This window comes from Arvicanthis niloticus, chromosome 1, assembly GCF_011762505.2.
Source record: "Arvicanthis niloticus isolate mArvNil1 chromosome 1, mArvNil1.pat.X, whole genome shotgun sequence".
Taxonomy (NCBI): domain Eukaryota; kingdom Metazoa; phylum Chordata; class Mammalia; order Rodentia; family Muridae; genus Arvicanthis; species Arvicanthis niloticus.
This window is the reverse complement of record NC_047658.1, coordinates 114,848,976-114,875,958: the sequence shown is the minus strand read 5'-3', so window position 1 is coordinate 114,875,958 and position 26,983 is coordinate 114,848,976. Positions and strand designations below refer to the sequence as shown.

At 53.9% G+C, this 26,983-nt stretch overlaps 2 protein-coding genes across 28 annotated transcripts in view; both read right to left on the bottom strand.

Annotated features, from left to right (window-relative positions):
- Nrxn2 (neurexin 2) overlaps positions 1 to 7,308 on the bottom strand; it is a 110,251-nt gene extending 102,943 nt beyond the window's left edge. For 13 of the 22 annotated variants that reach the window (XM_076916121.1, XM_076916142.1, XM_076916124.1 and 10 more), the window contains exon 1: positions 7,107 to 7,306. The gene's annotated coding sequence lies outside the window, so the exon portion shown is untranslated. Of the gene's footprint in view, positions 1 to 7,106 lie in introns of all 22 variants that reach the window. The other 9 variants (XM_076916165.1, XM_076916167.1, XM_034501463.2 and 6 more) reach the window with 3 other exon arrangements.
- A 3,623-nt stretch (positions 7,309 to 10,931) lies between these two features.
- Positions 10,932 to 25,681, bottom strand: Rasgrp2 (RAS guanyl releasing protein 2). 6 transcript variants are annotated; one of them, XM_034504477.2, is made up of 17 exons: positions 25,553 to 25,681; positions 23,666 to 23,813; positions 22,951 to 23,053; positions 22,414 to 22,476; positions 21,918 to 22,049; positions 20,998 to 21,148; positions 20,634 to 20,807; positions 20,407 to 20,523; positions 19,185 to 19,466; positions 18,424 to 18,501; positions 18,094 to 18,216; positions 17,717 to 17,832; positions 12,923 to 13,064; positions 12,691 to 12,727; positions 12,117 to 12,293; positions 11,273 to 11,335; positions 10,934 to 11,145 (listed from the first exon to the last, which is right to left on the bottom strand). In XM_034504477.2, exons 2-16 carry the CDS (start codon positions 23,736 to 23,738, stop codon positions 11,277 to 11,279), a joined length of 1,827 nt encoding a protein of 608 aa, XP_034360368.1. In that variant the 5' UTR covers positions 23,739 to 23,813; positions 25,553 to 25,681; the 3' UTR covers positions 10,934 to 11,145; positions 11,273 to 11,276. The 6 variants fall into 6 exon arrangements, with proteins under 6 accessions (XP_076772226.1, XP_034360368.1, XP_076772231.1 ...); XM_076916108.1 differs by having other exon boundaries at positions 10,951 to 11,145; positions 23,666 to 23,808; positions 25,553 to 25,666; XM_034504485.2 differs by lacking the exon at positions 25,553 to 25,681 and adding an exon at positions 24,866 to 25,446 and having other exon boundaries at positions 10,951 to 11,145.
- Positions 25,682 to 26,983: the final 1,302 nt, after the last annotated feature.

Below are 26,983 nucleotides of genomic sequence, written 5' to 3'. Positions count from 1 at the left end.
CCAGTGGTCAGAAGAGAGATGGGCAGAGAGGGCACTAAAGCCCTCAGGAGTGGCTAGGCAGACAACTGAAATACAGCTGCAAAGCCAGTCCCCTGCCTCAGCTCTTTCACCCCTGCTGCTGCTGCCTACCCAGAGTCCTACAGGATACCATGGTGCTGGGGAGAACTAAAGTATCCTGCCACAGCGACCCCCTAGGGCTGCCCCTTCCCAGTCAGGGAGAAGATAGCCAGGCCTGCAGCCCCCATTTCCCTGCAAACACTGTTGGTTATATATAGCGAGCCACTGCTTCTCCTCATTGGGTAATGGAGATAATTAGCATGCGCGGGCTAATTAGCCAATCAAATTAAATGCAGCACCTGCTCCCAGCCTGATTGACGCCCTCACCCCCCCCACACACACACATACACACACACACACACCCCCAGCCCAGGGCAGGAGCAAGGGGCCTTGAAGCTGGAGAATAGGAAAAGCCAAAGCTCCCCTTCTCCAGAAGGGGCAGCCAGAAACCCCCCAGCAGAGGCCTGGTGTCCAAAAGACTGACTGTCCCCACTTCATCTCCTCCCCTCCTCTTCCAGGGTCTCAGTCTTAGTCTGGCCCAGCCTTGCCTCTGTCTGCCTCTTTCCTAGCCCCCACCCCCACCTCCGGACACTATTTTGGGGAGAGAATTAATTAGCTATTGATTTCCACTGGTAGAAGGAATGAGATTGTGTGCTGTTGTCCACTCACAAACCCCCAGCTTGGGGGAGGGGTGTCTTTCCTTTGCCCCACCCCCCACCCCGTCCCCTGTCATGCTCACAACCCTGAGACTCAGCCCTCTAGGGTGGTAGCAGAGGAAAAAGCCTAAGGAAGGTGTCTTGTTCTGTCTGTCCAGTCAAGAAGTTGGAGGAGGATGGATGGATAGGGTGGGGGAAGGTGAGGAGGATTCCAGAAGCTACCAGGTAGGGGCTTGGGTCCTAAGAGCCAAAGACATGTATCTGGTTGCAGGGGCGGGATGCAGAATGGTTGAGAGTCCAGAAAGGGGTGACTCCAGAGAGAGAACAGAGAGTGGCCAGGTGCAAGCGCCTGTCTGTAGGCAGCTGTTGGGGCAGGGGCTGGGTTTGTGCGGGACCTCTAGGGAGAGTGAGGGCAGGGGCTGGCATGCTCATTGTTCATCCTCCTCACAGCTCTGCAATAGAGGCCTGACTCTGCAACAGGGTCAAGCAAAAGGAAGCCCAGCCCTCCTGGAGTCCCCTCTCTGGGGACCCAGGGACCCTTGGGACAGCTTCAGGCTTGCGAGGAGGCAGAAACAGCCCTGAGAGAGCAAAACAGACACCTGGGTCCTTTCCACTCCACCTCATCCCACAGTGCCTGGGACACCTGCTGCTCTTGGCTACTACTCCCTGCAGCTTTTCCTTCAGTGGGACCAGGCTTCTGCCAGCTCTTCCTCCAAATGTCTCTACTCCTAGTGTACAGAGGCTCCTGGATATGACAGTCTCCCTCAGGCCTCAGCAACAACCCAGGCTCCAGAGCTCTCCTCCACTGCCTTGCACAACTGCATCAAGGTAAAAGTGTTAAGGGAGTTGTGCAAGGCACGACTGGGTCCTGGACTTTGTACCCACAGTATACAGGCACTGTCTCCCCAAGGCCTGTGCTTTTTCTCCAATGCAGCGACACCGGCCAAAACAGCCCCCAGAGGCTCTTGCCTACTTACAGATGTCAATGCGGTCTACCCTGCCATACCTTCTGGCCATAGGCCACTGGTCCTCTGGGAAGTTGACCTTTCCCATGGCATCACAACATTCCGGATCCTGCCATTGCCCCTACCCACAGATAAACTCGGGCAAGTGGTGTGGTGCAGGGGGAGCTGGGGTGGGGTGATTTGGGTGTTCTTGGGGCCTCCATCACTCTCCTATCCTACCCTCTCCTAATGATGGCATTCACCCGTCCCACCAGTCCATACAGCCTCCCCCATCGTCTTACTGCCAGGCCTGCTCAATTGCAGTGTGTGAACTGCAACTTGTTTGGGCTCCTTGCTCTGTGAGTTGTCAGGTTGGCCCCTTGAGGTGCCACTCTATGCCTCTCCCCGGCCCTAAGAAGCAGTGTCATCACCCCTGATCACAAAATAAACAAAGGCAAGGGCAGGGTCTCTGGCACCAAGGTCGAGTCTACTGGTCCCAAACTCAATGGCATTCTTCAATGTTGTTTTGCCCACATGCCACCAGGCAGTCTCTGAGGTCCCCAAGCCCACCTGCCTTTATTCTGGCCTTCACTGTGGACAGACTCCAAACACACCTCAAGACTATACCATTTGTGTAGTTCAGTTCATCTTTTCCCTAAAGTGAAACAGAGACAAGGCTGGGAATATGGCTCAGCACTGAAGAGAGGGGCAGAGAGTGTCCAGTGTTGACACAGAAGACTAAGACTAAGGCAGAGTTCACTAGCCTCTTATTCTAAATACTCCCACTGGACTAGCCAATCCTGACCAACTGGACTCTCCTGCCTGGGCTCCATAATTCCCAGTGCAGACTGAGCAAAACAGATACCACTTCCATGCCCATCCTGGCCAGCAGCCTCCTCCCAGAATCCATTCAGCTGGCTCTCTGGCCAGCCCCCACATACATGCATGCATACATACACACACACACACACACACACACACACACGCACACACACACACACCTCCAGCCTTGCAAATGCCAGCCTCTCTGGTTCTCTTCTCTTCATGCCAGCTGGGAGAGAGACAGCAGGGGCCTCCCCCAGGCGCCAGGGAGGAAAAGCTGGGTTTACACACATTCTGGTGGCCCCAGAAGGCAGCCCACGGACAGGTGGGAGAAGTGCGTGTTTTGAGGGGGAAGAATTTGGCTCAAGCTCTAAAGAAATTTGCCAGAGGTCCAAGCCATGCAACAGTGGAGTAGGCCGCCTCAGAGGGGGTGGGGATGAGTTCCCCGTGTGGAGGTGTACAAGCTGAGGAGGGATGACTGCTATTCAGAGACTTCAGGCGTAGGAAGGGGTGGCTCTTGAGTCATAACAAGGGGACATCAGACAGTGTGGCCCAGGGTACCCTTGGGTTCATAATGGTTTCTAAGGACACTGTTTTCCCACTAGATCCCTGGGCAGGACTGACAGCGCTGACAGGCTACAAACAGTTCTTGTGCTCTTTCCTACTCTCCTTTCTAGCCCTGAGGACCTAGGGAAGACAGGAGAGGACACAGACAGACAGACAGACAAACAGACAGACAGACAGACCACCTCAAAGCAGGCCAGAGTGTTAGAGCTCAGGAGCCTAGCCTCTAATGCCAGCTAGACCTCTATCAACCTGTGTGACCTCTGGTGAGTTACTTAGCCTCTTTGTATTACTCTGTCAGAGTAATACAAGTATTGTCACCATCAGGAGATGTGTAAGAGTGCAGCATGGCTGAGATTTCTGAAGTGGGGAAGTGTGTGTTGTGCTAATGATTACTTCTAGAATCCCTCAGCCTTTTACAGCTTGCAGTGTTGCATGTGTCTACAGCTTACTTTAATCCCTGCCTGGGCCTTAAAGACCTCCCCTGACAAGGGAGTAATCAAAGTGGATCTTAGTGCACTTCCCTTTTACAAGAGATGGGGCGACACTGCTAAGTGACAGAGTTGAGACAGAGTTTGATTCTGTCTTGCCTCTGGGCCCTTCTCTTAAATATCTCATCTTGACTAGGAAGAAGGGAGAAAGGATGAAGAGACCTGAAGCCAGGCAAGTATGGAATGCTAGGTGGTATCTGTGTCCCTGGGGACAAGAGAGGCAACTGGAAGTATGTGCATGGCAAGGCTGCTGCCAAGTGGGTAGAGCTGTGTAGTGGTTGGCTGGGGACTGAGGTGCAGTGAACGGCTTGATAGAATGGGGGCTGGAACACAAGTATATGGAACCCTGGGGTGAGTGGTAGGAGAGGTGAGCACAGACGTCATCCCTGTGCCTTGAAGAGCTGTGACACACAGACCTTTAAGAGTACACCCCAGTGATGCAGAGGGGACAGATGGCTTCCAGGGGTGGCCTCATGAGTAAGCCTGAAGTGGTTGGAATGCTCTTGAAGGTATCTGACAGGTGTGCGTGCGTGTGTGCACGTGTAGAAAAGGATATAATAATGATTAAAAAATGACCTGCTGCTAGGCCAGCAGGAGGGTTCGGGGAGTTGCCAAGCCTGAGTTTGATCCTCAGTATCTACATGGTAAAAATAGAAAACCAAGTCCTGCAAGCCATCCTCTGACCCCTACATATATACCATGATGCACATACACACAAAAGGGACTAAATGAACGTAAAAAAAATTTTGAACCCCTAGACAAGGAACTTTCCAAGGGCATGAAAAATACACCAGATTGAAAAGTTTACAGTCAGGAACACAGTAGGTGCCTACTAAATACAATTGTGGCTACTCTGATTATAGTCATCAAAATCCTCTCATCCAATCCCTGAGACATGTCTCAGACATGAGTGTGGGAACATAACCCTTTTACAGATAAGGAAAATGAGGATCACTGGTGGGCAAGGCATGGGCCATGAAGCCTCACCCTCATCCATCCACACTGAATGGTGCCAGTGGCAGGAAATGATGACACTACAGTGCATTACTGAATGAATCTCGGCGAGTCCACAGGCCTGTCAGTGTGGAAGCAGCCAGGACAGAACTACACCAACAGATGGGACCACAAGGGGTGGGTGGTGTGTGAGGACACACTTCTGGGAGTCCCCGTGGGGGCTGAGCTGGAGCTTAAATTGAAGGGACGGACATTATGTCTCCAGTGTCAGGCCGGCAGAGAGCCTTGTGTGGGGGACAAATGCTGGGGCAGAACGAAAGGTTCTGCAGAAGGCCAAAGCTGGCCCGGAGTGACTAGTCGCGATCAGGTAGGAGTAGGTTTCAGAGCCTTCTGAAAGTACATTAATGACAAGAGAGTGACAGAGAAGGAGCTTAGCTGGGGTTTAGGTCAAGGTAGAGAGGATGTGACCACCTAGTGCACACACATACAGACCTGGAACACAATGCTTAAGACCCAGACTAGCATGTGGTGCATGTGGTGCATGTGGTACGGCAGGCAGAGGTTGGTGTGTCTGGGAAAGTGTGTAGGCGTGGGCGTGTGTACCCAGGAGAGGAAGCAGTGCATGCCAGGAGGCCAAGTGGGCCTGAGTTCATGAACAGTGACAGACGCTGTGCATCTCTGAGGGTAAGGGCTGGCAGGCAGTGCTTTGTCAGGAGACCTGGGGGCACTCAGGGGCTCAGTGTGTGCCCTGTGCTGAAGTAGGGCTCCTGGAGGAGGTCCCTGAGGCAGGCAGGAGGTGGCAGTCTCTCTGGGCGGGGAGCGTGGGTGGTTTGCTGCCAGGGAGTTGTATTGTATATGCAGGTGTGTGCGCCTGTGTAGGTGTGTGTCTGGACAAGTGCCACCAAGTGTGTGGATCAATGTCAGGATGTCTGTGTCACTGGCAAGGGTGGATAGAACAGAACAGCTGAGCCTGAGTAAAGACTGAGCCTGGAGAGACATGGAGGTCCCCAGTGGCTATTCCAGAGCCCTGTCCCTTCCTCTCAGGAGCAGCTGTCATGTGGATTCAACCACGGAGCAGCTCCCCAGCAGCTGCTCAGTCCCGCCCACCCCTGTGCGGCTGAGGATGGAAGGACTCTGAGCACTCAGCAAAGGTAGGGGCCTCCCAAGCGGACCCTGCCCCCCAGTACAGAAGGAAGTTGCTCTGGTTCTGACATATCCATCCCTGAACCATCCCCAGGTTTGGGGTGGGGAGCTGGGACCTGAGTAACGGAAGCACCCACAAAGCAGAAGGCCCTCCATGTAGTTAACTGACTAGCCGATCTCCCCTCCTCTCTTTTTAATTCTTGCTCCCTTCTCTCTGTCTCCCTCTCTAAGGAAGACAGAGGATGTAAAGCTCTCCCCCAGAAGGAACGCCCAGACACTGAGAGAAGGTGGACAAGAGGGAGGGGCAGGGATGACGGGGAAGGTCCTTGTCTACCCCACCCACCCGCAAGATGTGCAAAGAACGAGGGAGCAGGAAAGCCGGAAGTAGTCAAGGGGCTGGAGACCCAAGACCCACCCCCTCAGATTTTCTTGAGCATTATAGAGCTGGACACCCTTTCACTGTGAAGCACCAAGAAACTACCCCTCCCAGCCCTACTGGTTCATTAAGGCCCTGGATAGGACTCAAGAGCAGGTGACAGCAAAGGCGATTATAACAGCCCAATAGCCCCCCACAAATCCAATTTTACCTCCAGAAGCCCACCCAGGGCTCATACCCCCCATCCCAAAGCACCCAGGCAGTCTGCCCCTTCCTCTGGGGGAGAAGGCTGGCTGGAGCATGAGAAATAGTCCCCACCTCTTTGGGGTGGGGGGCATAAGCCCAGAGCCCCGAAGATTCCTCTACCTTTCCAGTACTCTGTGACCAGAACCCTATCGCTGCCCTCAAGTATATTCTCACCCAAGCAGAGCCTCCTCCCACTGGTTTCCCTCTCTGTCACCCCCAGCTTTCCCCAGCAAGCTTCTCTCCTCTCCCTCAGGCCCCCCATCTTGTCCAGCTCTTCCCCGTCACAGACTCATCCATGCCTAGAGCATCTTGGCATCTTCCCCTCTGCTCCCTTCTGATAACCTCCTCTCCCCTTGGCTCCCATCCCCCAGTAGTCTTTTCTTCAGTGGTTGCCCCCAGACCTCCCTCTCCACTTCCCAAACCTCTCTTCAGCCTGCCTCCTTTCCCACTAAGACCAGTGTTTCTCCCCTGCAGACCCTTCAGACCACAACAGCTCCCAGCCTCTCTGGTCCATCACTGCTTCTAGCTGCCAGGACCAGCATAGACTGGGACCTCCTCTCCCCCATTTCAGAGCCCTTCTCACAGCCCTATGGATGCCCCTCCTTCAGACCCCATCCCTTCCCCCATCGACCCTCCCTCACCACCTTGCATTCAGGGCCAATGCCCCTTCCACAGGGAGTCCCCAACCTCCCCCAGCGGCTTCGCCTCTTCGCTGTCACCCAGCCAGCCCTCTCTGCTCGGCGCCCCCGCCCCTCAATCCGTCCTTTCTGCATCCGCCGCTCCCCTCCGACCCGCTCCCCTCCCCCGATTGGCTCCCGCCCCCCACCCGTCTCCGCCGCAGCCCCCCCCATACCTGGTTCTGGGGGCGCCAGGAGCTGAAGGGTGGGAATCCGAGCCTCGAGACCACTGGGTCTACAGCAGGTAACAGATCCGGGGCCAGAGGTATCCGGCCGCCTCACGCCTCCTGGTCCCCGCCGCGTCCCCGCCCGCCCCGCCGCGGTACCGCTCCGAGGAGGATGCTCTGAGAGTCAGGGCGGCTGCTCCCGCCGCCGCATCCCTGCAACACCGACTGACGGCAGCATCAGCACCAGGGCCCGCCCCCCAAGTACACGCATTGGACCACGCAACACTGACGGACGAGAGGCGCGGCCAATGCGAAGGTGCAGAAGCCGCCAGTCCCGCGGCTCCATGACCCGCCTCCCTCCTCCGCGAGGACCCAGGCCTCCCGGCCCCAGGGCATCCGAGCCCTTCCCTACCTCTCAGGACCTTTGCCTGGACGTCCAGGTCTCTTAACCTAGCAGGTGCTCTCCCCAGACTCAGGGTCTTGGGGATCCAGGTGCCCTAGCCCCCCTCTACCCTTGGTTGTGTTGTTGGATCCCACACCCACCCGCCCCTGCCGGTGGGTCCCGAAGATAGTGCCCAGGGCTGGGACAAACCAAGGGAGAGGACTGAACCCCGACTTGGGCACCGAGAGAGCAGGACCCGAGCAGGGTCTGGGCCACAGCGCCCTCTGCTGGCTGCGTCTGGGGCTTGGCCTGGGCTACCCGAAGCCAAGGAAGCCTCTCCCACCCCAGGGCTGCCAGTGGCTTTTCCAGTCGCTCGCAGAGACCCTACCAATCACTGTCTCGGGGTCTTCTAGCTGGAAGCCCCCGGAACTGAAGAGCTAGGGGCTTTGCTGAGATAAGGATGAAGCTGGGGGGTTGGGGGGAGCTAGAGACAGAACAGACCCGAGGGTGTGGGGTTTCCCAACCCAGACTCATGGGAATCCCAGAGTTTGGAGTCAGCCTCCCACCCCTGTGGAAGACTGGGCTGGGGTAGGAAAAGGCAAGTGGCAGGGTGGAAGCTACCCACGCCCTGTTACTGAATGCACGTCTCATGGAATCCTCCCTTCGAGCTCCTAACCCTAGCTCGAAGAGAGTGGTCCTGGGTTGCAGGTCTTCTGCAGTAAGAATGTCTGCATCGCCGCTGTGTTTGTGTCAGAGTGTCAGGAGGGAACACCCCTCTTCACTTACTCCACCAGGAAAAGGTAGATCCAGCGCCTAGGTGTGTATACCATTAGCTAACTTGGACACAGGACTTCTCAATGAGACAGTGTGCGGGCGTGGGTGTGGCCGTGGGTGTGTGGCAGATCATTTTGCCAGTTCTCTCCAGGCCCCTGATTTCTGTTACAGGGCCTGTGATCTGCACAGCTGGTAGCAGTTGGCATTTCCTTAGCCAGAGGCAATATGCAAGAACACACGTCCAACCACTAATGTATGCAGATACACATGGGGGCACACAGCCATGCACACCTATCCATGTGTGCCTGGCGTTCCCAAGAGACACAAAGGGACATTGCCGAGATGCCCCACCATGGTAAGTCACCACAGGAGGAAAAAAAAAAAAAAAACCCTCACTCCCTCAAGAACCTGCATACTTGTGCACACACAGGTACCTGCACAATCAAGGGCAAACACACACCCAAGATACTCACAGGGGACCTGCCCATGGAGTCATCATGACCATCAAAAGGTACTTTGCAATGTGGTCAATTCCTGAATTAGTAAATGTGGATGCTCCCCCCACCCCTCCTTAGAGAGGACATCCTTTAACAGCCTGGAAGGGGGATAGGAGACCTGGCTGCAGAGGGCATTTCCTAGGCAGTGGAAAGGGAGATTTCTGAGCAAGGTCCCAGACTTGGGCCCTACTCTGACCTTGGAGAGACCCTCAGGCTGGCCCCCTTGTCAAGGCCAGTGAAGGCAGCAGAACAAGAGCTGCTGAGTCAGGGCCTCTCTGACCCCACAGCCCACTGCCCCACCCATCCTCTGCTGCTCCTCCTCCTGCAGACCTCACACTCACACATACACACACCAGAATGCAGAGGGACAGACAAGCAGGTGCAGTGACCCAGTGACAGGCTCAAACCTCAGGAGTCTGAGTGGGGAGGGAGGCAAGGGTGAGCACTGCTCTCCTGTCCCTCCCTCCCTTCCAGCTTTTCCCATCAAGGGCAGGAAAGGTCACTGGAGTCTGCTACACCTCCCTGGCCCTCTCCTCTACCAGGAAGGTCCCAGATTCAGACCCCTCATGGCAGCTGGGCCCCACTACTTCAAAACACACCCCTCAAATACACAGGATCACACCCAATGTGGGCACTGGTGGGAAGCATAAAGCAAATACCCTTCTAGGCAGGTACATAAGCCAACAGGGGCATACCGGGAGGGAAAATCCAGCAAATGCAGGTGCAGGTCCCATACACATATGCTCACACACACACCATGTGAGGCCCAGACACCCGATTCTGACACATTTGAATGACAGTGGAAAGACAGGTACAGGTCACATCTCGGATGAGGCAGAGCTTCAGCTTCTCCAGGCCACACCACACACTGGGAAGAGGCCAAGCAGGGGCTGGGGGTGGGCTGGGGAGCCGACCAGGCTGCAGGGATGGAGGCAGCGGGAGGCAGGCTGGCAGAGCAAGAGCGAGCTGCTCTTCACAACACAATCGCTGTCTGTTGTTATAGCAACTCGGCCCCCAAATCGTGAAACGGATATTACAGCCTCAAGAGGGGGAAGGGGAGGAGGGGGCTGAGGACCAAAGGAGAGGCAGTGTAGGGGGACTCAGTAAGGGACAGGGCTGAAGCTGATCCTTGTAACAGGGCAAGAGAATGAGGTGACCCAAAATAAGCACTAGAAGACCAGGGGAATTGAAGTCAAAAAGGTAGAGACGGGCAGGAATTGGAGGCTCTGGGACAGTGCACTCTCCCAGAGATTGGAGGCCACTGCTAGGCCTTTAGAATAGAGTGATATACAGGTAAGGATTTGGGGTGCTCCTTTTCAACCCCCAGAACAACCCAACAGCTGCTGTAAGGCACCCTGCAGTGTGGAAATCTGGGGATGGAACTCCCATTCTCAGCATTGCTATCTGGTACCTCCTGACCCTAGGGACATCTGGGTCAGGTTCTAAGATCCTCTAAAAAACTCCCACAGACCATCCTCCTGTCCCAAAGCAGTCTTAGAAATGGCCTTGGCCTTAGTTAGTGGTGACACATACACACACACACACACACACACACACACACACACACACACACACACCAAGTTCTCGGTGCTGGCTGCCAGCTCAGAAGGGAAGAGCAAGATGGGTTAGGAGAGGCCTCCGGAGCTGAGCAGGATCAATATGCATTTCCTCTGGAAGTAGCTGTCCTTCCGGCTGGGCTGGCGGCAGCACCAGGCCAGGAGGCTGCATGACCAAGGATGTCAGCTCCCACCCTGAGGCATACCAGCCCCAGCCTCTGGCTGTCCCCATCCCTCCTGGCTCTCTGCTCTGCTCCACAGCCAGTAAGTACCCTGGGCTGCCCTCTCCCTACCACCATGAAGTCCTGTCACTGGAGTATTGAACCAGGGCCTAAAAGGTTATCTGGAAGGCAAGAGCATCTTGCTTATGGGTTGAAAACTCTAGTTGCACCAGTACCGGCAATTCTAGGGTGCAAAACCTCACTAGTCCAGAGGCTCAGGTCCCCAAGATTCAGGACTCCTCCCATTCTTCCCAAGAGTCTTGTATTCTAAGGTTTTCTGCTTCTGAGACTTTAATCACAACCCCATCACCACAACCAGGTTCCAATCTATCCACCCTATGGAATTCTATACGCAACAGTGTAGTTACAAGTACAGCATCTGAGGGTTTTAGGCTGATGGTCCAGGTTAATTATTCGGGCCTTTTTATTCCATCTGGAAAATACAAATATTCACAGGAGTCTGTACAACCTTAGGGACGACAGCCCTGGCCCTCTTCTCAATGCATGCCACCCTCAACCCCCACCCCCAGCCCCAACCTCCTGCCCCAGAATCCCTTGGCTCCCTGCTCTGCTCCAAGTCTTTCCTCCGAGGCAGGAATGAGTCCTTGATAGTCACAGCTGGGAAGAGAAAAGACAAAAGTTATGAGGAACCCCTCATCAAATGGCCCACCTACACAAGTCCTTCCGATAAGCCGCCCCAGCCCTCTGTATGGGGACCCTGGTGGCAGCCTGCAAAGGAACTCACCATCTTATAAGTGGATGTCAAACACTCCATCCTCCACAGTCTGCACCTCCTCTTCACGGATCTCTGTGGAGAGGGATGGGAGAGTTTGTCCACAAACCCAACCCAGGGTCCCTGTGACCCCAGCAGCCATCTCCTAGCACAGCAGGCTCCCATCCCTTCCTCACCCTGAAAGCAGACCCAGCCTCCAAAAATCAATTCTCAGACGGACCAAACGACCCCATTTTTGAGGCTTATTCTTCATCCTTTCTGCCGAAGCTCTTCCCACAGCCACATCTCTGCCGGTGCAGTTTGCTTAAATGTCGATTGTGTGTATATTGCACAGTTTAGAGCCCAGCACATCTGAAGACTCACTGCAAATGGTTTTTCTCTTTTCTATTTTTGAGGACTTACGCCAACCCAAATGATTGTGGTCGAATTGCCTTGGACCTCAGTTTAACTGTCCTCGGGAAAATAATCATTTGGCAAATCATTCAGCAAACTGATCAAAACCAACAGAGACCCCAAGAGAATCATCCAGAGGTCATTGGAGAAGAGACTTTTATAATGGCAGGCAAAAAGAGAAATGCTAATGGCTGGTGGAATGCCAATCCCTTACAAAACAGAAGTGCAACTGAGATCCTGAAGCTTCTTCAAAATCAGGGTGCATGCCTTTAATCCCAGTACTTGGAAAGCAGAGCCTCCCTCCACCCCATCCTCAGAAAGTCGGAAGCTCTTTGGGCACTTTCTGACATTATTACCTATCTAAGCCTTCTTTATAGTCCCACCAAAATTTTAAAAAAATCATGATGTCCGAACTAGCCAGCATCCTGGATAAGTTAATAGGCCTTCCTAGAAACCCTCTTACCTGGAGGCCGAGAGCTGCGCCTGCCTGGCCGAGGCAGGGAGAAGCTGAAGGCCCGATGGTGGGTATGTGTGGGTGAGGGAGAGGGTGCAGAGCCCTCCAGGCTCACACTCTGGGCCCTGCGGCGACATTCCACTGACAGGCGGTCCTTGCACTGCTTGTGGCAGTTCACACCACAAGCTGAGGAAGGGAAGAAGGAGAGGCCAGCAAGGGCCATGGGTCAGAAAGCTCTCCACCTCATCCTTCAGGCCTACCCTCATTTTTACCCCTGAGAAATCCCCCCCCCCCCAGCCCCATCAAACGACAAACCTCCTCCCAAGTTGCTTTCATCATGTTAATTTAATACCGGACTACGCCCTCTCCAAAGTTTCTTTTTCTAGGCAGCTTGGTTCACCACAGCCTCTTAAAAGATAACCCCTCCTGTCAGTCAGGATGCCTCTCTAGTTACAATGGACTTCACTTCCTGGAAATTGCCGCATTAAAATAAAAATCCCTACAACAGTAACACTCCCCACCCTACCCCCCAAAGCTAGATCCAGCAGCGACGCCATTCGCCATTCGGTCCATCTTAGCTTACCTCTACATTTGAGACCCTGCTTGTAGATGCCCAGGATCTGCAATAAAGAAGGGGGCCAGGCTTGGGGGTTAGGGTCTTATAGATCCGGAGGACAGGGTCTGAGTTCTAGGTGTTTCATGGGCTGGCTAATGTTCTGGTAAGGACAGGATGGGCCAGCAGAAGGGTGGGGCTTGGGTCGGCATGCCAGGTCTGGAGGGATGGATGGAGGCGCTGCAAGCAGCGGGGCGCTCACCAGAGCTTTGCAGTGGCGGCAGGCAACCGGGCGTAGCGAGTTACTCTCCTGGAAGTTGTGTACGAAGCCCATGCGGCCTCCCAGCACCGAGCTGGAGCGCAGGAAGTAGGAGATCATCTCCTCCCGGCTGATGCAGCCATCCCTGGTGGGCATGGGGGCACCTCAGCTCGGGTCCTCCCCTGGGGCAAGGGCCGGCCTCCCTAATCCCACAGGCAGAGTAACTTCTGCTACTAACTAGTGTGGGCTTGGCCAAGTAATTTCCCTAGGGTTTCCTCCTCAGGACAATGGGGATCTCGCAGATAGGGTGTCCTCTAAAGAATCTGGGAACATTGTGATATGCTGCACCTGCAGGGCACCTGAGAACTGGGGTACTCTGGAGCAGCTGCGCCTGTGCGGGGCTTCCTCCAGGCCCCGGCATCCCAAAGGCCCCCTTTCATCTAGTAGCATATTTTAGATGCCAAAATGTGTGTTCTGGGCATAGATCTCGGTTTAGATCCCAGCTCTAACTGGCCATGGTGGCACACGCCTTAGATGGGAGCTCAAGGCCAGCCAAGTCTATAGTGGGTTCCAGGCTGGCCGGGACTAAATAGAGAGACTGTCTGAACATTCCCATCCTCAATTAAAAAAAAAAAATCCGAGCTCTCCTTCTCAGCCCTGTGACCTGGGACTAACTAATCACCCGGTGCCTGAGTTTCCTTATATCCATATGGGCACAATCCTATTCCCTGTGCTTCCTGTACTGTTGAGGGTCAAAGGAGAAAATGCATATAAAACGTCCAGGTGGCTAGATGGGTCCTCAGTCACGTCTCCTTTTTCTATTTTTTTTACACTTTAATTTGAGATTCCCCCCCCCTCCCCACTTTCTGTTTGTTTGCTTGTTTGTTTTTTGAGACAAGCTCTCCTTATGTAGGCCTGGCTGGTCTGAACCTCCCTATGTTCCTAGCCAGGATAGAACTCACAGAGACCTGCCTGCCTCTGCTCCCCATGTGCTGAGATTAAGAGCCTGAACCATCTTGCCTTGCTACTTTTTTGAGAAGAGATCCCCTGTAGCTGAGGCCAACCTCAAACTTGCTATTATTGCTGAGTCTGGCTTTGAACTCCTGATCCTCCTGCCTAAGCCTCTCGGAATCTGGAATTGCAGGCATGTACCACCACACCCCACTCCTTAGTCACTTCTTGGTGGCTGTCACTTCCACAGCTGGCCCTTATTTGAAACTTGATATTCTATGATGTGACACTAGAGAACCTTCATCTCAGTGGGACACCTAGTGATTTATAAAACAAATACTAAAATATAGACTTTGTATGACATATGCAAATCGCCTGAAAATCATGTTCTCCCAGAATGAGATACAGATGAGTACATGAAATCATGAGAGGAAGATTTGAGAATCGTTCCATGACCTTGAGTAGGGGGCCTTTCTACACACCATACAAATCCAAAAAAAAAAAAGCCACCAGAGGAAGGGTTGACATATCAAACACACAAAGCTTTAAAAAAAATTTTTATATGGAAAAAGACAACATCAGTGACAGACAGGAAGAAGACATTTGCAAACACACTCAACAGCAAAGGGTGACATCCATTACTACAGATTCTAAAAATCAATGAGAAAAAGACGCACAAACCCAGCAGGATGACAGACAAAGAATATGAACAATTAACAGAAGAAATATAAGTGGCCAATAAACATATGAATAGAGAGTCCCCGGTCGAATTGAAGAAATGCAAATTAGCAAGGACACCATTTTTCAACTCAACTGGCAAAACTGTAAGGCTTATTATAGCTGCTGCTCTTGGCAAGGAGTTTGAGACACAGGCACTTGGGCACGGCTGATGTGGTGCAACCTGGTACAACCTTCTCCGAGGTCAGGTTGGCAGTCTCTCCCTCCTATCTTAGAATGTGCACTGCTTTGGATCCAGTGATCCCACTTCTAGGAATTTCTCCTCCAGAAACATTGGCCCAAGGGAGTGGATACAAAGACTTCCCCAACAGCGGGGCAGATCAATACAGCGAAGCTCTGGACTGGTCTACAAGTACATCAGCTGGAGGAGGCACAGGTGAAGGGCGGTCAGGCACGCGGTACAATCCTCTAAAGGATGACATGATATAGATACCACAGCCTAGTGGCAGAGTGCTTTCCTGAAACATGTAAGACCTAGTCTCCAAACCCAGAACCCTAAATTAATTATTAACTAACTAATTAATTAACTAATTAATTAATAGTGCGTGCCTTCATGAATCCACATGGAAGATGCTTGTAATATAACAGAAAGCAAATGTAAAAACAGGCCTGGGGGAGCTGAGGAGATGGCTCAGCAGTTAAGAGCACTGACTGCTCTTCCAGAGGTCCTGAGTTCAAGTCCCAGCAACCATATAGTGGCTCACAACCATCTGTAATGGGATCTGATGCCCTCTTCTGGTGTGTCTGATTTAAAAAAAAAAAAAATCAGGCCTGGGATGAGGTTCAGGGATAACCTATTGCCTGGTATGCATAGGCCCTGGGTTCAATACCCTGTACAGAAATAAACTAAAAAGTGGGCCGTGATGGCTATCCCTGGAATTCCAACACCCTGGTGGCTAAAGCTTTAAGGTCAGACTGAGCTACATAGTAACTTCTCAGCCACTGTAGGCTAGAGTGAGACCCTGTCTCCAAAAAAAATGAAGTAAATAAATATATAAATAATAATAATAAAACTGACCAACAGTGTTTTGCAAGAGATAGAAATCTATCTCCAAGCCGGGCGGTGGTGGTGCACGCCTTTAATCCCAGCACTTGGGAGGCAGAGGCAGGCGGATTTCTGAGTTCGAGGCCAGCGTGGTCTACCGAGTAAGTTCCAGGACAGCCGGGGCTACACAGAGAAACCCTGTCTCGAAAAAAAAAAAAAAAAATCTATCTCCAAGTTCCAGAAGCAAAGAGAGAGCTTTGGGAGCCAGGTATGGCGGCACACAACTGTAAACCTTCAATGGGAGGAGCTCTGGTGGGGGTGGGGGGAGCAAGAAAATCAGAAGCTCCACACCGCGTTCAGCTATACAGTTAGCTGGAAGCTGGCCTGATACACAAAGCAAGTTCCAGAACAGCCAGGGCTCCATGGGAAACCTTGTCTCCATCTCAAACAAACAAGAGAGGGGGCGAGAGGCAGGGATAAATAATGAACTCAAGAGGCTGGGCCAGGTCCCAGGAAGAGGAGCCAACTGCTCTTCCTCTAAGGGGGCTGGAGATGAGACCCGGACTGTGTGCATGCTCAGCCTGGGACCGCCACTGACCTACAGTCCAGGAAATGGCCTCCTCTCTCTCTATAAGCCCAACACTGGCGTCTGGCGGCCAATCAGTGGTCCAGGTTTACATAAGGGTGAGTCTTAAGGCGGAGGCTTCCAGAGGCTCACAGCCTCCAGGGTTATAAGCCCAAAAAAAAAAAAAACAAAACAAACAAAAAAAAAAACAAACAAGAAAAAAAAAACAAAAACAAGAAAACAAAAACAAAAACCACCCACCAGCCCAAAGAGGAAACAGGGAACTTCTGCTTCAGTCTAGCAGAAGCCACAAAGCCACCAGCCACCAGTAGGAACAGATCCACACGTGAATCCCTGTTTGTCCACAAAACTCACTTCAGACCAAATCTACATCCATTTTACATGGATACCAAAACAGATGGAGGCAGCCAGGCGTGGTGGCATACACCTGTGATCCCAGAACTAGGGAAAATAAGCCAGGAGTGCTTTGAGTTTGAGGCCAGCCTGGGGTATATTATGAGTTCAACCTAGCCTGGGCTACATAATGAGGAAAGGAACATTTGCTTACTTTTTTGGTAGGGGTGGGGTATGGGGATATTGAAACAGGATATCTATGTAGAACAAACAGGCTATCCTCAAAGTCCACCTGCCTCTGCCCCCACCACCACTAGTGCTGGGATCAAACGTTACACTAACCCTGTCCTGCTTTTTTTTTTTTTTTTTTTTTTTTTTTTAATATTTGCTTACTTTAAACACTTTGCTCATTTATCACCTGGATCTTGTTCTTATTTTCATAATGTGGGAACAATAATAATAAACTTATTTTTTCCCAGACCAAGCCTCATGTAGCCCAGGCTAGCTTCAAGTTTGCTATGTAGTAGAAGATGACCTGGAGCTTCTGACCTCCTGCTTCTACCTTCCCAGTGCTAGGAGTCCAGGTGAATGTCAGTCTGCTCATTAGTCTGTACTAGAGATGAAACCCATGGCTCCATACATGCTCTGCAGACGCTCTACCAACTAAGACACATCCCAGTCCCCAAACTACATATTTTTGAAATACAGGTCACATTTAAAAATAAATCAACCTGTGATAAACTGTAAATTTTGAGTGGGTTTTTGTCATCTCAGCAAAAAATGGGGCATAGACATGGTTACAGAGGACACATTCAACCTGCTTCAGAGAACCAGATGTTTTTCAAAATTGTCAGCATATGAATTGTGGCTAAGCAACTGGGTGCTGCTAATTACCGTCTTTCTATCTGTTCATTAAAGCCAACTACCCAGGGGCTCAACTTGCCCACACTCTTGGCAGCTATGAGCTCTACAAATAAAAGTGTTCTCTTTGCGAGGCTCAGGTGGGGCTCCCCCATCTGTCCAAACTAGCAAAGTAACATTATCCCTGTATGACTGGCAGCTTCCCTCCACCCCAAAACATCACAGCCGCATGGCAGCTTCCCAGGCAAGGCCTCCCTCTCTGCACACACAGAAACTGGAGCCCAAGGGGGGAAGTGGATTAATGTCTTTCTTTTGTCCCACCCCAGGCCCTTGTCCTCCTCACTGGTTCTGGTCCAGGTCCCCAAAGGCGCTGAGATAAGGGAAGTTGCCCCGGATGATCTGGAACTCCTCCTGGGAGATGTGACCATCCCCATCCACGTCAAAGTTCCGGAACACAGACTACAGAGAAATACACAGGCCAGGAGAGAGGAGAATTAACAGGAACCTCTGAGCCCAGTCTATATTATAAAGATGTCTCCCATGCTCCTTTTCGGTCATGTCTCACCAGCCCATAATGCAACTAGCTTGCCTAGGTTGGTATCTCCTGAGGATGGTCAGCACTGGCGCTAACAGTGGCCCCCAGGGCAAGGCTCTGAGGAAACTAGCTTCACACACACAGCCCTATTTCCAGCAGATTCCCTCGGCCTCCACGCCTCTCACCTCTACCATCTTCTCAATGTGCTCCACCACCAAGGCTTGGTCCAGCTTAGGCTTGGCAACTGAGGTCCACTCTTCCAGGACAGGGGGCCGGGGAGGCGGGGTGCAGCTGGTGGGGCTGGTTGGCTGTGGAAAGAGTCAGGTCTGAGCCGGGGCCAGAGCAAGGATGGATCTAAGGCTCCAAAAAATAGGAAGAGGGTCTGCCCAAAGCCACCTCCACCCCCACTCCCAGAATTTCACTGTCAGGCAAGCTGGTGAGTGTAGTGGATGGAGATTTGCCTTTGCACCCTAGGATCCTAACGTGCAAAGTGAGGGGCGAAGGGGCTCCCTTACCGATGACTTGGAACGTGGCTCTCGCTGCAGGGAGAGCTGGTAGAGTTCATCCTCCATCTGATACTGATCCAGGGATACCTGGGACACAAAGGTCTGGTCACACCATCTGGTCCCTGCTCCTCTCTCACACAGGAGACACAAACCCAGGGCCACAGGATTACCAGTCTGCCTAGAGCCTAATATGAAAGCTAGACTCAGGACAAAAGCCAGCTTAGAAAACACTGCAAGCACTTCCATGCCAGCAGGACCACAGAGCAAACTTTAAACACAACTCAATGCCAAAATATCAGCCAAGACATAGAGTCAGAACCTAAAGTCAGAGCCTAAAGACCTCCATGAGTTCAAGGTTAGCCTATGCTCCCTAGTAAGTCTGAGTAACTGGGGCTACAAAGTGAGATCCTGTCTCAAAAACAAACTTAATAAATACTAAAAGACCTTCACTCAGGAGCTGAGGCCATGTTAGAAATCACCCATGTCACCCACAAATCCAAGGGTTAGTCCTCCCTTTTGAATATAAACCACTGCCAGGAACTCAACTCAGGACCGAGGACCCAGGCCCAGCCTCAGAACAAACCTATGAACCACATAAGAGCCTCCTGAGATCAGATACCAGGCCTATGTCTCAGCCCAACCTTGAAATCACCTCATAGTCCAGAGCAAGTCCTAGACAGAGCCCAAGTTAAACCCCAGCTCTTTGTTCAGAACCAGCAAGCACACAGCCACAGCAGATGCAAATGCAGACACTGTGCCCAGCCCCTCACCGTGAGCAGACTCAGCAAGTCGGGGTTGGCTTGCACTGGTGGTCGAAGACTGGTCACCATGGCCAACTCCTCCAGAATGCTGAAAAGCTGCCTCATCTTGGCTCCATTGAGCCGGGTCCGACCTGGGTCCAGCCAGTCAGGCAGAGCCAGCTGCAGCGCCACTAGATCCTTGAGGTGCACTCCCAGGATAGGGAAGCGGAAGCCCACACAGGCCGCCAGCCTGCGCCGGTAGTTGCTGTAGTTGCCAGTAGCTGTCACTAGTTCTGTCAGACCTTCCCAAAGCTGGGGGTAGGTGGGGGAGGGGAAAGGCAGAGTGTCACTCATGCACACCACTCAACCATCCTCCCACCTCACCCCTGGAACTGTGGGAAGAGACGGGGAGCAGAGCCAAGGATAGGCAAGCAGGTCAAACCCTCCCTATCGGCTTCCAACACTGCTCTCTCAAACTCCAGGGGTCGAAGCTCATAGGTCATGAGTCCAAGAAAACAACTATGACCAGCCACCACAAGCCACATATACACCAGGGATGAACACAGTTTATCAACATCTAAACACCAGCCTATTGACCAAGAAGGATGTTATTGGACAGGGTGAAAATGGACAACAAAAAGCCCCCAGGAAGAAAAGGAAAGTCTTGTCCTGGAGGTTCTGACCCTGAGCCCTGCTGCTCAGGCAGGGCTCACCAATCATTCTTTAAGACATAGCAATGTCTTAAAGACATGGAGAGATGGCTCAGCAGTTAAGAGCACTGACTGCTCTCCCAGAGGTCCTGAGTTCAATTCCCAGCAACCACATGGTGGCTCACAACCATCTGTAATGGGATCTAATGCCCTCTTATGGTGTGTCTGAAGACAGCAACAGTGTACTCACATACATAAAATAAATAAATAAAGAAATAAAGCCTTAAAAAAAAAAAAGACACAGCAACGTTTTTTAAATTTCTGAATTTTAAAAGGATAAGATGGAGTTCAGAGGAAGACAAATGTTAGCCTTCGGTCTCCTGCATGCACTCGTGAACACACACTACACAAACACACATAAAATAAAGTTAGCTTTTGGAACAAGCAGGCCTGGGGCCCACTTGCATTATACAGTTAGAGACCTTGCTCCTTCTTTCAAATCTCAGTTTCCTCTGTCAGACAAGAACAATCATGCCTAGACCCCAGCACTGTACTGGGAAGGCAACAGCTGTGAAGCACAGGCCCCTCCCAAAACCAGGCACCTTGATGGTGTCAGGGCTGACGTGGCTGTGGGTCTCCTTGAGGCGTGAGATAGAGCTGTGGCTCAGGCCTCCCACAACAGCCATCAGTGTGTTGAAGTTCTGCAGCTGCAGCAGCTTCTGGAAGGCAAATAGAGAGGAGGCGCTGGCGGCAGGCATGTTACCCAGCAGCCCTTAGGAGAGAAGGGGCGGGGCTTGATGGAGTCTGGGCACAAGGAGAAGGTGGGTACCTCTGCCACATGCACGAAGTGTGTGATGACCAGCGCCCGCTGTGTGGCTGTGGGCTTGCTGAGGATCATGAGTTGGACCCATTGAGAGACGCTGTTGAAGAGGGAGATGAATCGCTCCAGGACCGGATTGTCTACAGTGCAGCCATGAGTCACAAAGCTGTGATAGTCCTGGAACTGGGGACAGGTGGGGTTGGCCTGAGTGCCCTGTTGGCCTCTCCCATCACTGCCTTGTTCACCCTCCCGCTGTCATTTGATGAAACCACCCAACCATCCCTGGGAGCCAGCATACCCCAGAGTCTTAGCCCTTTCTGGAACTCCCTTCTCAGCCCATCCTGCACCCCAACCACAAGCCTTCAGGCCACACCAGGATCTTGCAGAAGGAGCGATACTCCAAGTAGGTAAGATGTTCTGCCAGCTCCAGAGGCTCCAAGTGATCAAACAACAGGGACATCTTGCGCTTTTTCTGTTCCACGGGGTTCCGCTGGGTCACCTGCCGCTTCCATTTGTAGGTGGGGCTGGGGGGGCAGGGGTAGTGAGCCCTGTGCTGGAGATGTCCCCTGCTTCCTGTGACCCCACTCTCACTCAGACATGCCACTCAAACTGACTTGGGACCTAAACAGGAGCCACCATCCTAAGCACTAGCACCCCCAAGTCCCAGCAGCTCCCTCACGTGATCCCCCTCACCACACGCTCAACACGCACTGATGGACAACGTACTCTGTGCCAGGCGCTGCGCTAGGCGCTGGGGTACAGAGATGAGCAAGACACGGTTCCTGCCCTCGAGGAGCTCACAATCTACTGGGGGAAGACAGACACAGAAACACACTATCACCGAACAGTGGCACACATGTTCCGAAGGCTCTGAGCAGGAGTCTGCACAGAACATCTCAGGAAAATACAGGAAAGAATGGCAAATTCTGCTCTGCAAGAGGGGAGCACCCTCCCTGGGCAGGGACTTCACACTTGTGCTGAGTCTGGTGAGAATGGAGGAGACAGGGCAACAAGAGGGAGCACTATGGAGAGGAAGGATGCAGGGCAGACAATGGTGAGCAAACCCCAGGAGCCACAGTATGAAGTGTGTGGGAGACAGGGTAGGAATGTCAGGCCGGCCTGGTATCACAAAGGGCCTTAATAGCTAGATGGGTGTTCTGAAGGAGCTAGGGGGGCATGGAAGGTTTTAAAGCAAGAGAGTGACATGACCCTCACTCATTCAATTGAACAGACATTTATTAAGCACATATGGTGTAGCATGCGTTGTGCCCCCTGAGCTCCGCCCCCACGCACACACTCTCGATGTCGATGAGGCTGCTGTGCCTGCGGCTTCCTTCTTGGTCTAACAGAGCCTTCAGCTCCTTGATCTGTTCAGCCAGCTCTGGGTTCAAGTCAAACTCTGCTGGGAAGGCAGAGATCCAGTACCTGATGGAGGAGCAAGCGCAGTAAAAGTCATCTAAGGCGGTCTTTCCCTCCCACTGTCCCCCAGTGGACAAGGGAAGAAACTACTAGGGTTGTATTCACTCCCAAAGACTGAGGTGAAGCATCTCAAGGTGGATTGTGTTCTGGTGAGACTGCACCCCTCCCCAGCCCCGCTCCCTCATCCCCAGATCCTTCCCTCTCCATCCACAACCCCAGTACACATCAGAAGAAAACAAGGCCGGCAGCACACATGAACAGTGTTCACTGGCAAACCCACACGGTAGGTCCCCTAAATGCTGTCCACTCCTGCAAGCCCACATGAAGCTTCAAAAAGGTAGCAAGAGAAGGGGCCAGGGCCCAGACTCACCTGACCAGGTGACACGTTTTCACCTGTAGAGAATTGGAGTTGTCCTTCCGGGATTGCTGATAGGTAAAGGAGAGTTAAGGACAACAGACTGGAAGCTGAGGTTAGGAAGAGGGGTGGAGGAGCACCCAAGGGAAGGGACCTGGGCTCTGAGGCATAGGATGCTTTGAACCCAGGAGAATGCAGGGCAGGAGAGGGAGCTGATACATGAACTCTTCGGGAGCAGTAGAGATGGAGGTAGAGGGCTGGATTTCACCATAAATGGAGAGGAGGACCTGACCTCAAAGAAGGGCAAGAGGAGGCCCCTGGGTAGAGCAGAAGCTGATCCAAGACCTTGGGGGAGTGAGGCCAAGGCCTAAGAAACAAAAGGGCCCAAGTTCTCAGCTGGGAACAGGGCAAAGCCTAGGTCCTAGAAGACTGGACTGTGTCTGACTTGTGGGGTATAGGCAGGACCTGCACTCCAGGCTCTAAGGTCTTGAGCAAGCCAAACAGAATGGGCTCCTGGACAACCGAGCCTGAGCCCCACCCCGCCAAGGATATAAGTGGAGCAGTTTCGAAGCCAGCTGAGAGGAAGGTATGTACCAGGGGTGCATCATGAGAAACATGCGCACCAGCTGTGGATCGCGCACCTTTCCGGAGTCATCTGCTCCAAAAGTCCAAAAGAAGCCAGCTGACCCTTGGTCCGCAGGCTCAGATGCCTAAGCCTCCTCTGCAGTCTGGTGACAGGTCCCTGGGTCGGCACTCCCGACCCCACCCACCTACTGCATTTCCCAACACTCCAAAGCCAGGAGTGAAAACTGAGAAATAAGTCTGAGTGGATGAGGGTACCGCAGGATCCAGAGGCTGGAGGAGGAGAGCTTGGAGCAAGCCCATCGTCCGGAGGGGAACCAGCTGTGGCGGAAGGAGCCTGGGTTCCCCGGGGTCAAGAATCCAGAGGTCATTTCCTGAGTGCTGGGGGAAGGGGCACCCCTTTCACCCGATAAACCAACCCCCATCTGCCGGAAACAGTTCCCAGGCTAGAGATAGAGAGTTCCTCCGGATCCCCCAGGGAGACAGATAATGCCCCTCCCAGGTCAGAGTTGGGACCCCGGCCCCCTTCCTTGACGTCTGGATAAGGGGTACATTGGGGCACTTCTCTGCAAAGACGAGGGGCTTTCCTTAAGTAAACTTCAAAATAGGAGCCTGGGTAGGTCCTGGCCGGGAGTCTGGTTCAGGCTCCAGCTGGGTGTGACCCCTCATGTTGCATGCAACTCACCAAAGGCTTCGATGCAGCCACGGAGCAGCTCCTCCACCGTGCAACCCTTGTCCAGGTCCAGAGTGCTCGCCATGGCTGCCGGTGCCAGTGGGATAGACCCAAGCTACACTCTCAGAGCTTCCCACAGTACTCGATTCGGACCCCTGTCCTGGGAGAAGTGGGAGTCAGCGGAGGTGCGAGGCGGGGCGTAAGGTGGGTGGGTGGGAGCGGCCCAGCGCTCAGGGGCGGAGTGGGCACGCCCCCTGCTGGGCAGGGGCGGAGTTGCCTGCTGCTGCCCCTTCGGGTTAAACGGTCCTGCCCCCGGGATGGTGCAACTCGCTAGTTGGGAAATGGACTAGCTGAGAGGCTTCCGGCCCACCCGCGGAGTCGCGGGAGGGTAGAAGGGTTCTATGAGAATAAGGGACTAGCCAGGACCCCAGGGGTTGGTTAGTGTCCCAAGCCTCTTGGCGGTCCTCGTCTCCTTGCGTTTGCTCCCCAAAGGCACCTGCAGCACCCCACAGTTTGACTCGGCGCTCCTCCCGCTTCCCCTCCCTTCATAGCCTCCCTTCCCCCGCAGGGTTATTTTGGGAACCCAGTGCCTGAGGGGACCTCGGAGGAATTTCTCCCTGGGATGGAAGGAGGGAGGAGGGAACCCAGGCGTCCTGCCTACAACGCCCCCTCCTGGGCTCCCTGAGTGGGAGGCGGGGCCGTAGCATCCCCCAGGGGCCTGCCCTTGGGGAGGAGGGCTAGAGAGAAGAACATTCCTGGGGCGGGCCGAGGGGGGGGGTAACCCACTGCGGCTGGGAGATGTCAGTGGGAAGCCAGAGCCTGGGAACTGCGGACTCCCAACCAACCCACAAGAACTAAGGTCCCGGAGTCCAGTCTCAGCCCTTCCAGAATTGCCATGTATCTTCCCAGCCACCCTGCTGCATAGTTAAATTGTGCGTGAGAGCACCGAGTAAGGTGTCCAGAAGGGGCCGCTAGTGCATGGCCTGCATGACACCATTAAGAACCCTGGTCATCAGTGGGGACTATAAAAGCACCCATGCAGGAACAAACACCTATTCTCTAGATTAGCTATTTGCAGGAGGCCAATGACCTACATTAGGTGCAAGAAGACCCTTTTCACAACCAGGGTCACAGACACCTCCCATCCTGATCACACACAATGGCACCCACATCCCATGCACACCTGCAATGAAAATCCTCAGCCACACGTACCCAAGTCCTTTACTTCAGAATGCAAACCCGAATGCAGTTCACCTCCCAGGCCTTCTGTTCACTTCAACCAGCTCAGCCTCTGATCCCTCGATCACAGTAGCTCTGACATCTGAACACGTGTGCACACACGCAAAGACAGTGCATATCCACGCATGTACACTCCCACACGCATCCACATACTCCCTGGTTGCGCACACACCCATTCTGCCGCCCCTCCCCCTTCAAACAGGCTCTAGGGCACAGAGCCCTAAAGCCTGGGGTTCCTTACATTCCTGGACCTCTCCAGAGCCTTGCCCCAAAGAAAGAAACCTCGCCCTTACACAAACTCCCCCACATTAGGGAGTCCTTCTGAGGACTTCTCAGAGTCATTCCCTCCTGACTGTTGCTTCCTTGCTGGGTGACCTTGAGAATCATTTAGCCTCTCTGAATCTCAATTTTCCCATCTGTCAAATGGGGACTTGCAGGGAAGAGCCTGGTAGAGACGTGTCAGGCGAGCACCGGTATAGCACGGACGCCCTCCTCCTGCGGGTGGCTTTAAGTGCCTTACCCCCTCCGAAAGCTCTGTCCCACCTAGGACCGCAGATTCCCCACCCACCCGCAGTCCCCGCCGGCCTGCTCCTAGGAGATCCCTAGGGGCCGCACCCTCTGTGTCCCACGCCCCGCCCGCGCGCGTGCTCGCTCACTCACTCTTGGGACCCGCAGCGCGGAGCCCGAACCCTGCCCGGCCCGCGCCACCTCCGTGCACTCCCGCCCGCCGGCCTCGCTGCGGCTGCGGCTCCCGCCCGCTCTCCGCGCCGTGGCCAAGCGCCCTGCCGCCCCGCCCCCTCCCCGCCCCTGCACCCCGCGCCGCGCCACCTCCACCAGGGACTCCCCCTCTCGCCCCGCGCGCGCCGGGCCCTGCAGCAGATTAACCCCTCCCTTGCCGCCCCAGAGCGTTTAGCCGCGGGCGGGGGGCTGCGCCAGTGGCGGTGTGGGGATCGCGTGCAGCAGGCCTCCCCCACCGCGACACCCCCGGGCTCTGCGCCCCGCCTGGGTGTTGCACGGAGGAAGCCGGGAGGGGCAGGAAGCGGACTGCGGTGGGGAAGGGGCGCCCCGCCCAGCCCCCCGGTCCGGGTTCCTGTTTTCGAGACAAACCGTTCCCACGGGGTTCACCCTGACCGGCCCGGGCGTCTTCCTGCGGGCGGCTGAGGCCCAGGCGTGGTGGAGGTCGCGGGCCTGGGGCTGGGAGTCCTTGCGATGGCCTGGGGGAGGGGCTGGGACCGAATGCGAGCTGGTTTTGGTCGAGTGGAGCCTCAAAAAACGAGGAATGAATGAATGAACACGCGGCTCCATAGGGACCAAGGCTCGATGTCTAGAGATGGGGCGAGGGACACTCCAGTGGGCAAGAGAGAAAGGGGCATCTACAAATTGGGTAGGTGCTTAGCAGTTTCGGAACTGGAAGCCTTAGATGCATGGGCCCAGGAGAGGAACTTGGGAGGGGCAGCCTTAAGCAGTTGGGGTCCCTCACAAGCTAGCCTAGGGATAGGTAACAGTTTCCGGCCGATTAGACTCACTGTGAAACCCAGGGCCCCAAAACCCCTTCCGAGGATTGCCCCTCCTTGACTTGGGTGAGGGAAGCAGTCCTCTGCACTTCAGTCCTGGTTTATGTGAGGCTCAAAAGAGGCCCTTTATAGACCTCAGTTTCTCCAGAACCGGGAATATACCAATGTTCTTGCCTAAACGGTCTGCGAATGCCCTAAACCCTAACACTCCCCTGGTTTTGAATTTATTTTAGCCACCTGCTAAGAGACCCTAAAACGCCGCAGTGGGGCGGGGCTAGGGGCGGGGCCAAGAAGGAACCAAGCCTCCTCTGGACCCTCCCCAGACAGCGTGCAAACTCTGTAATCCAGGAGGATTCGGCCCAAGTACTGACTCCCTGACCCGGTGAGCCCCACCCAGACAGACGTCCCGCCCCCCGACTAACTAAGCTGGCCGCTGACCTAGTATGGACACAGCGCTGGGAAGAGAGGCGTGGAGGGCGACACCGGAAAAGGGACTAAGTCCCAGACACCGCCTGTGGGCTGCCCTTCTCTCCCCACAGAGGATGCACCTGCCACGGTGTGGGGGGGTTGGGGGGCG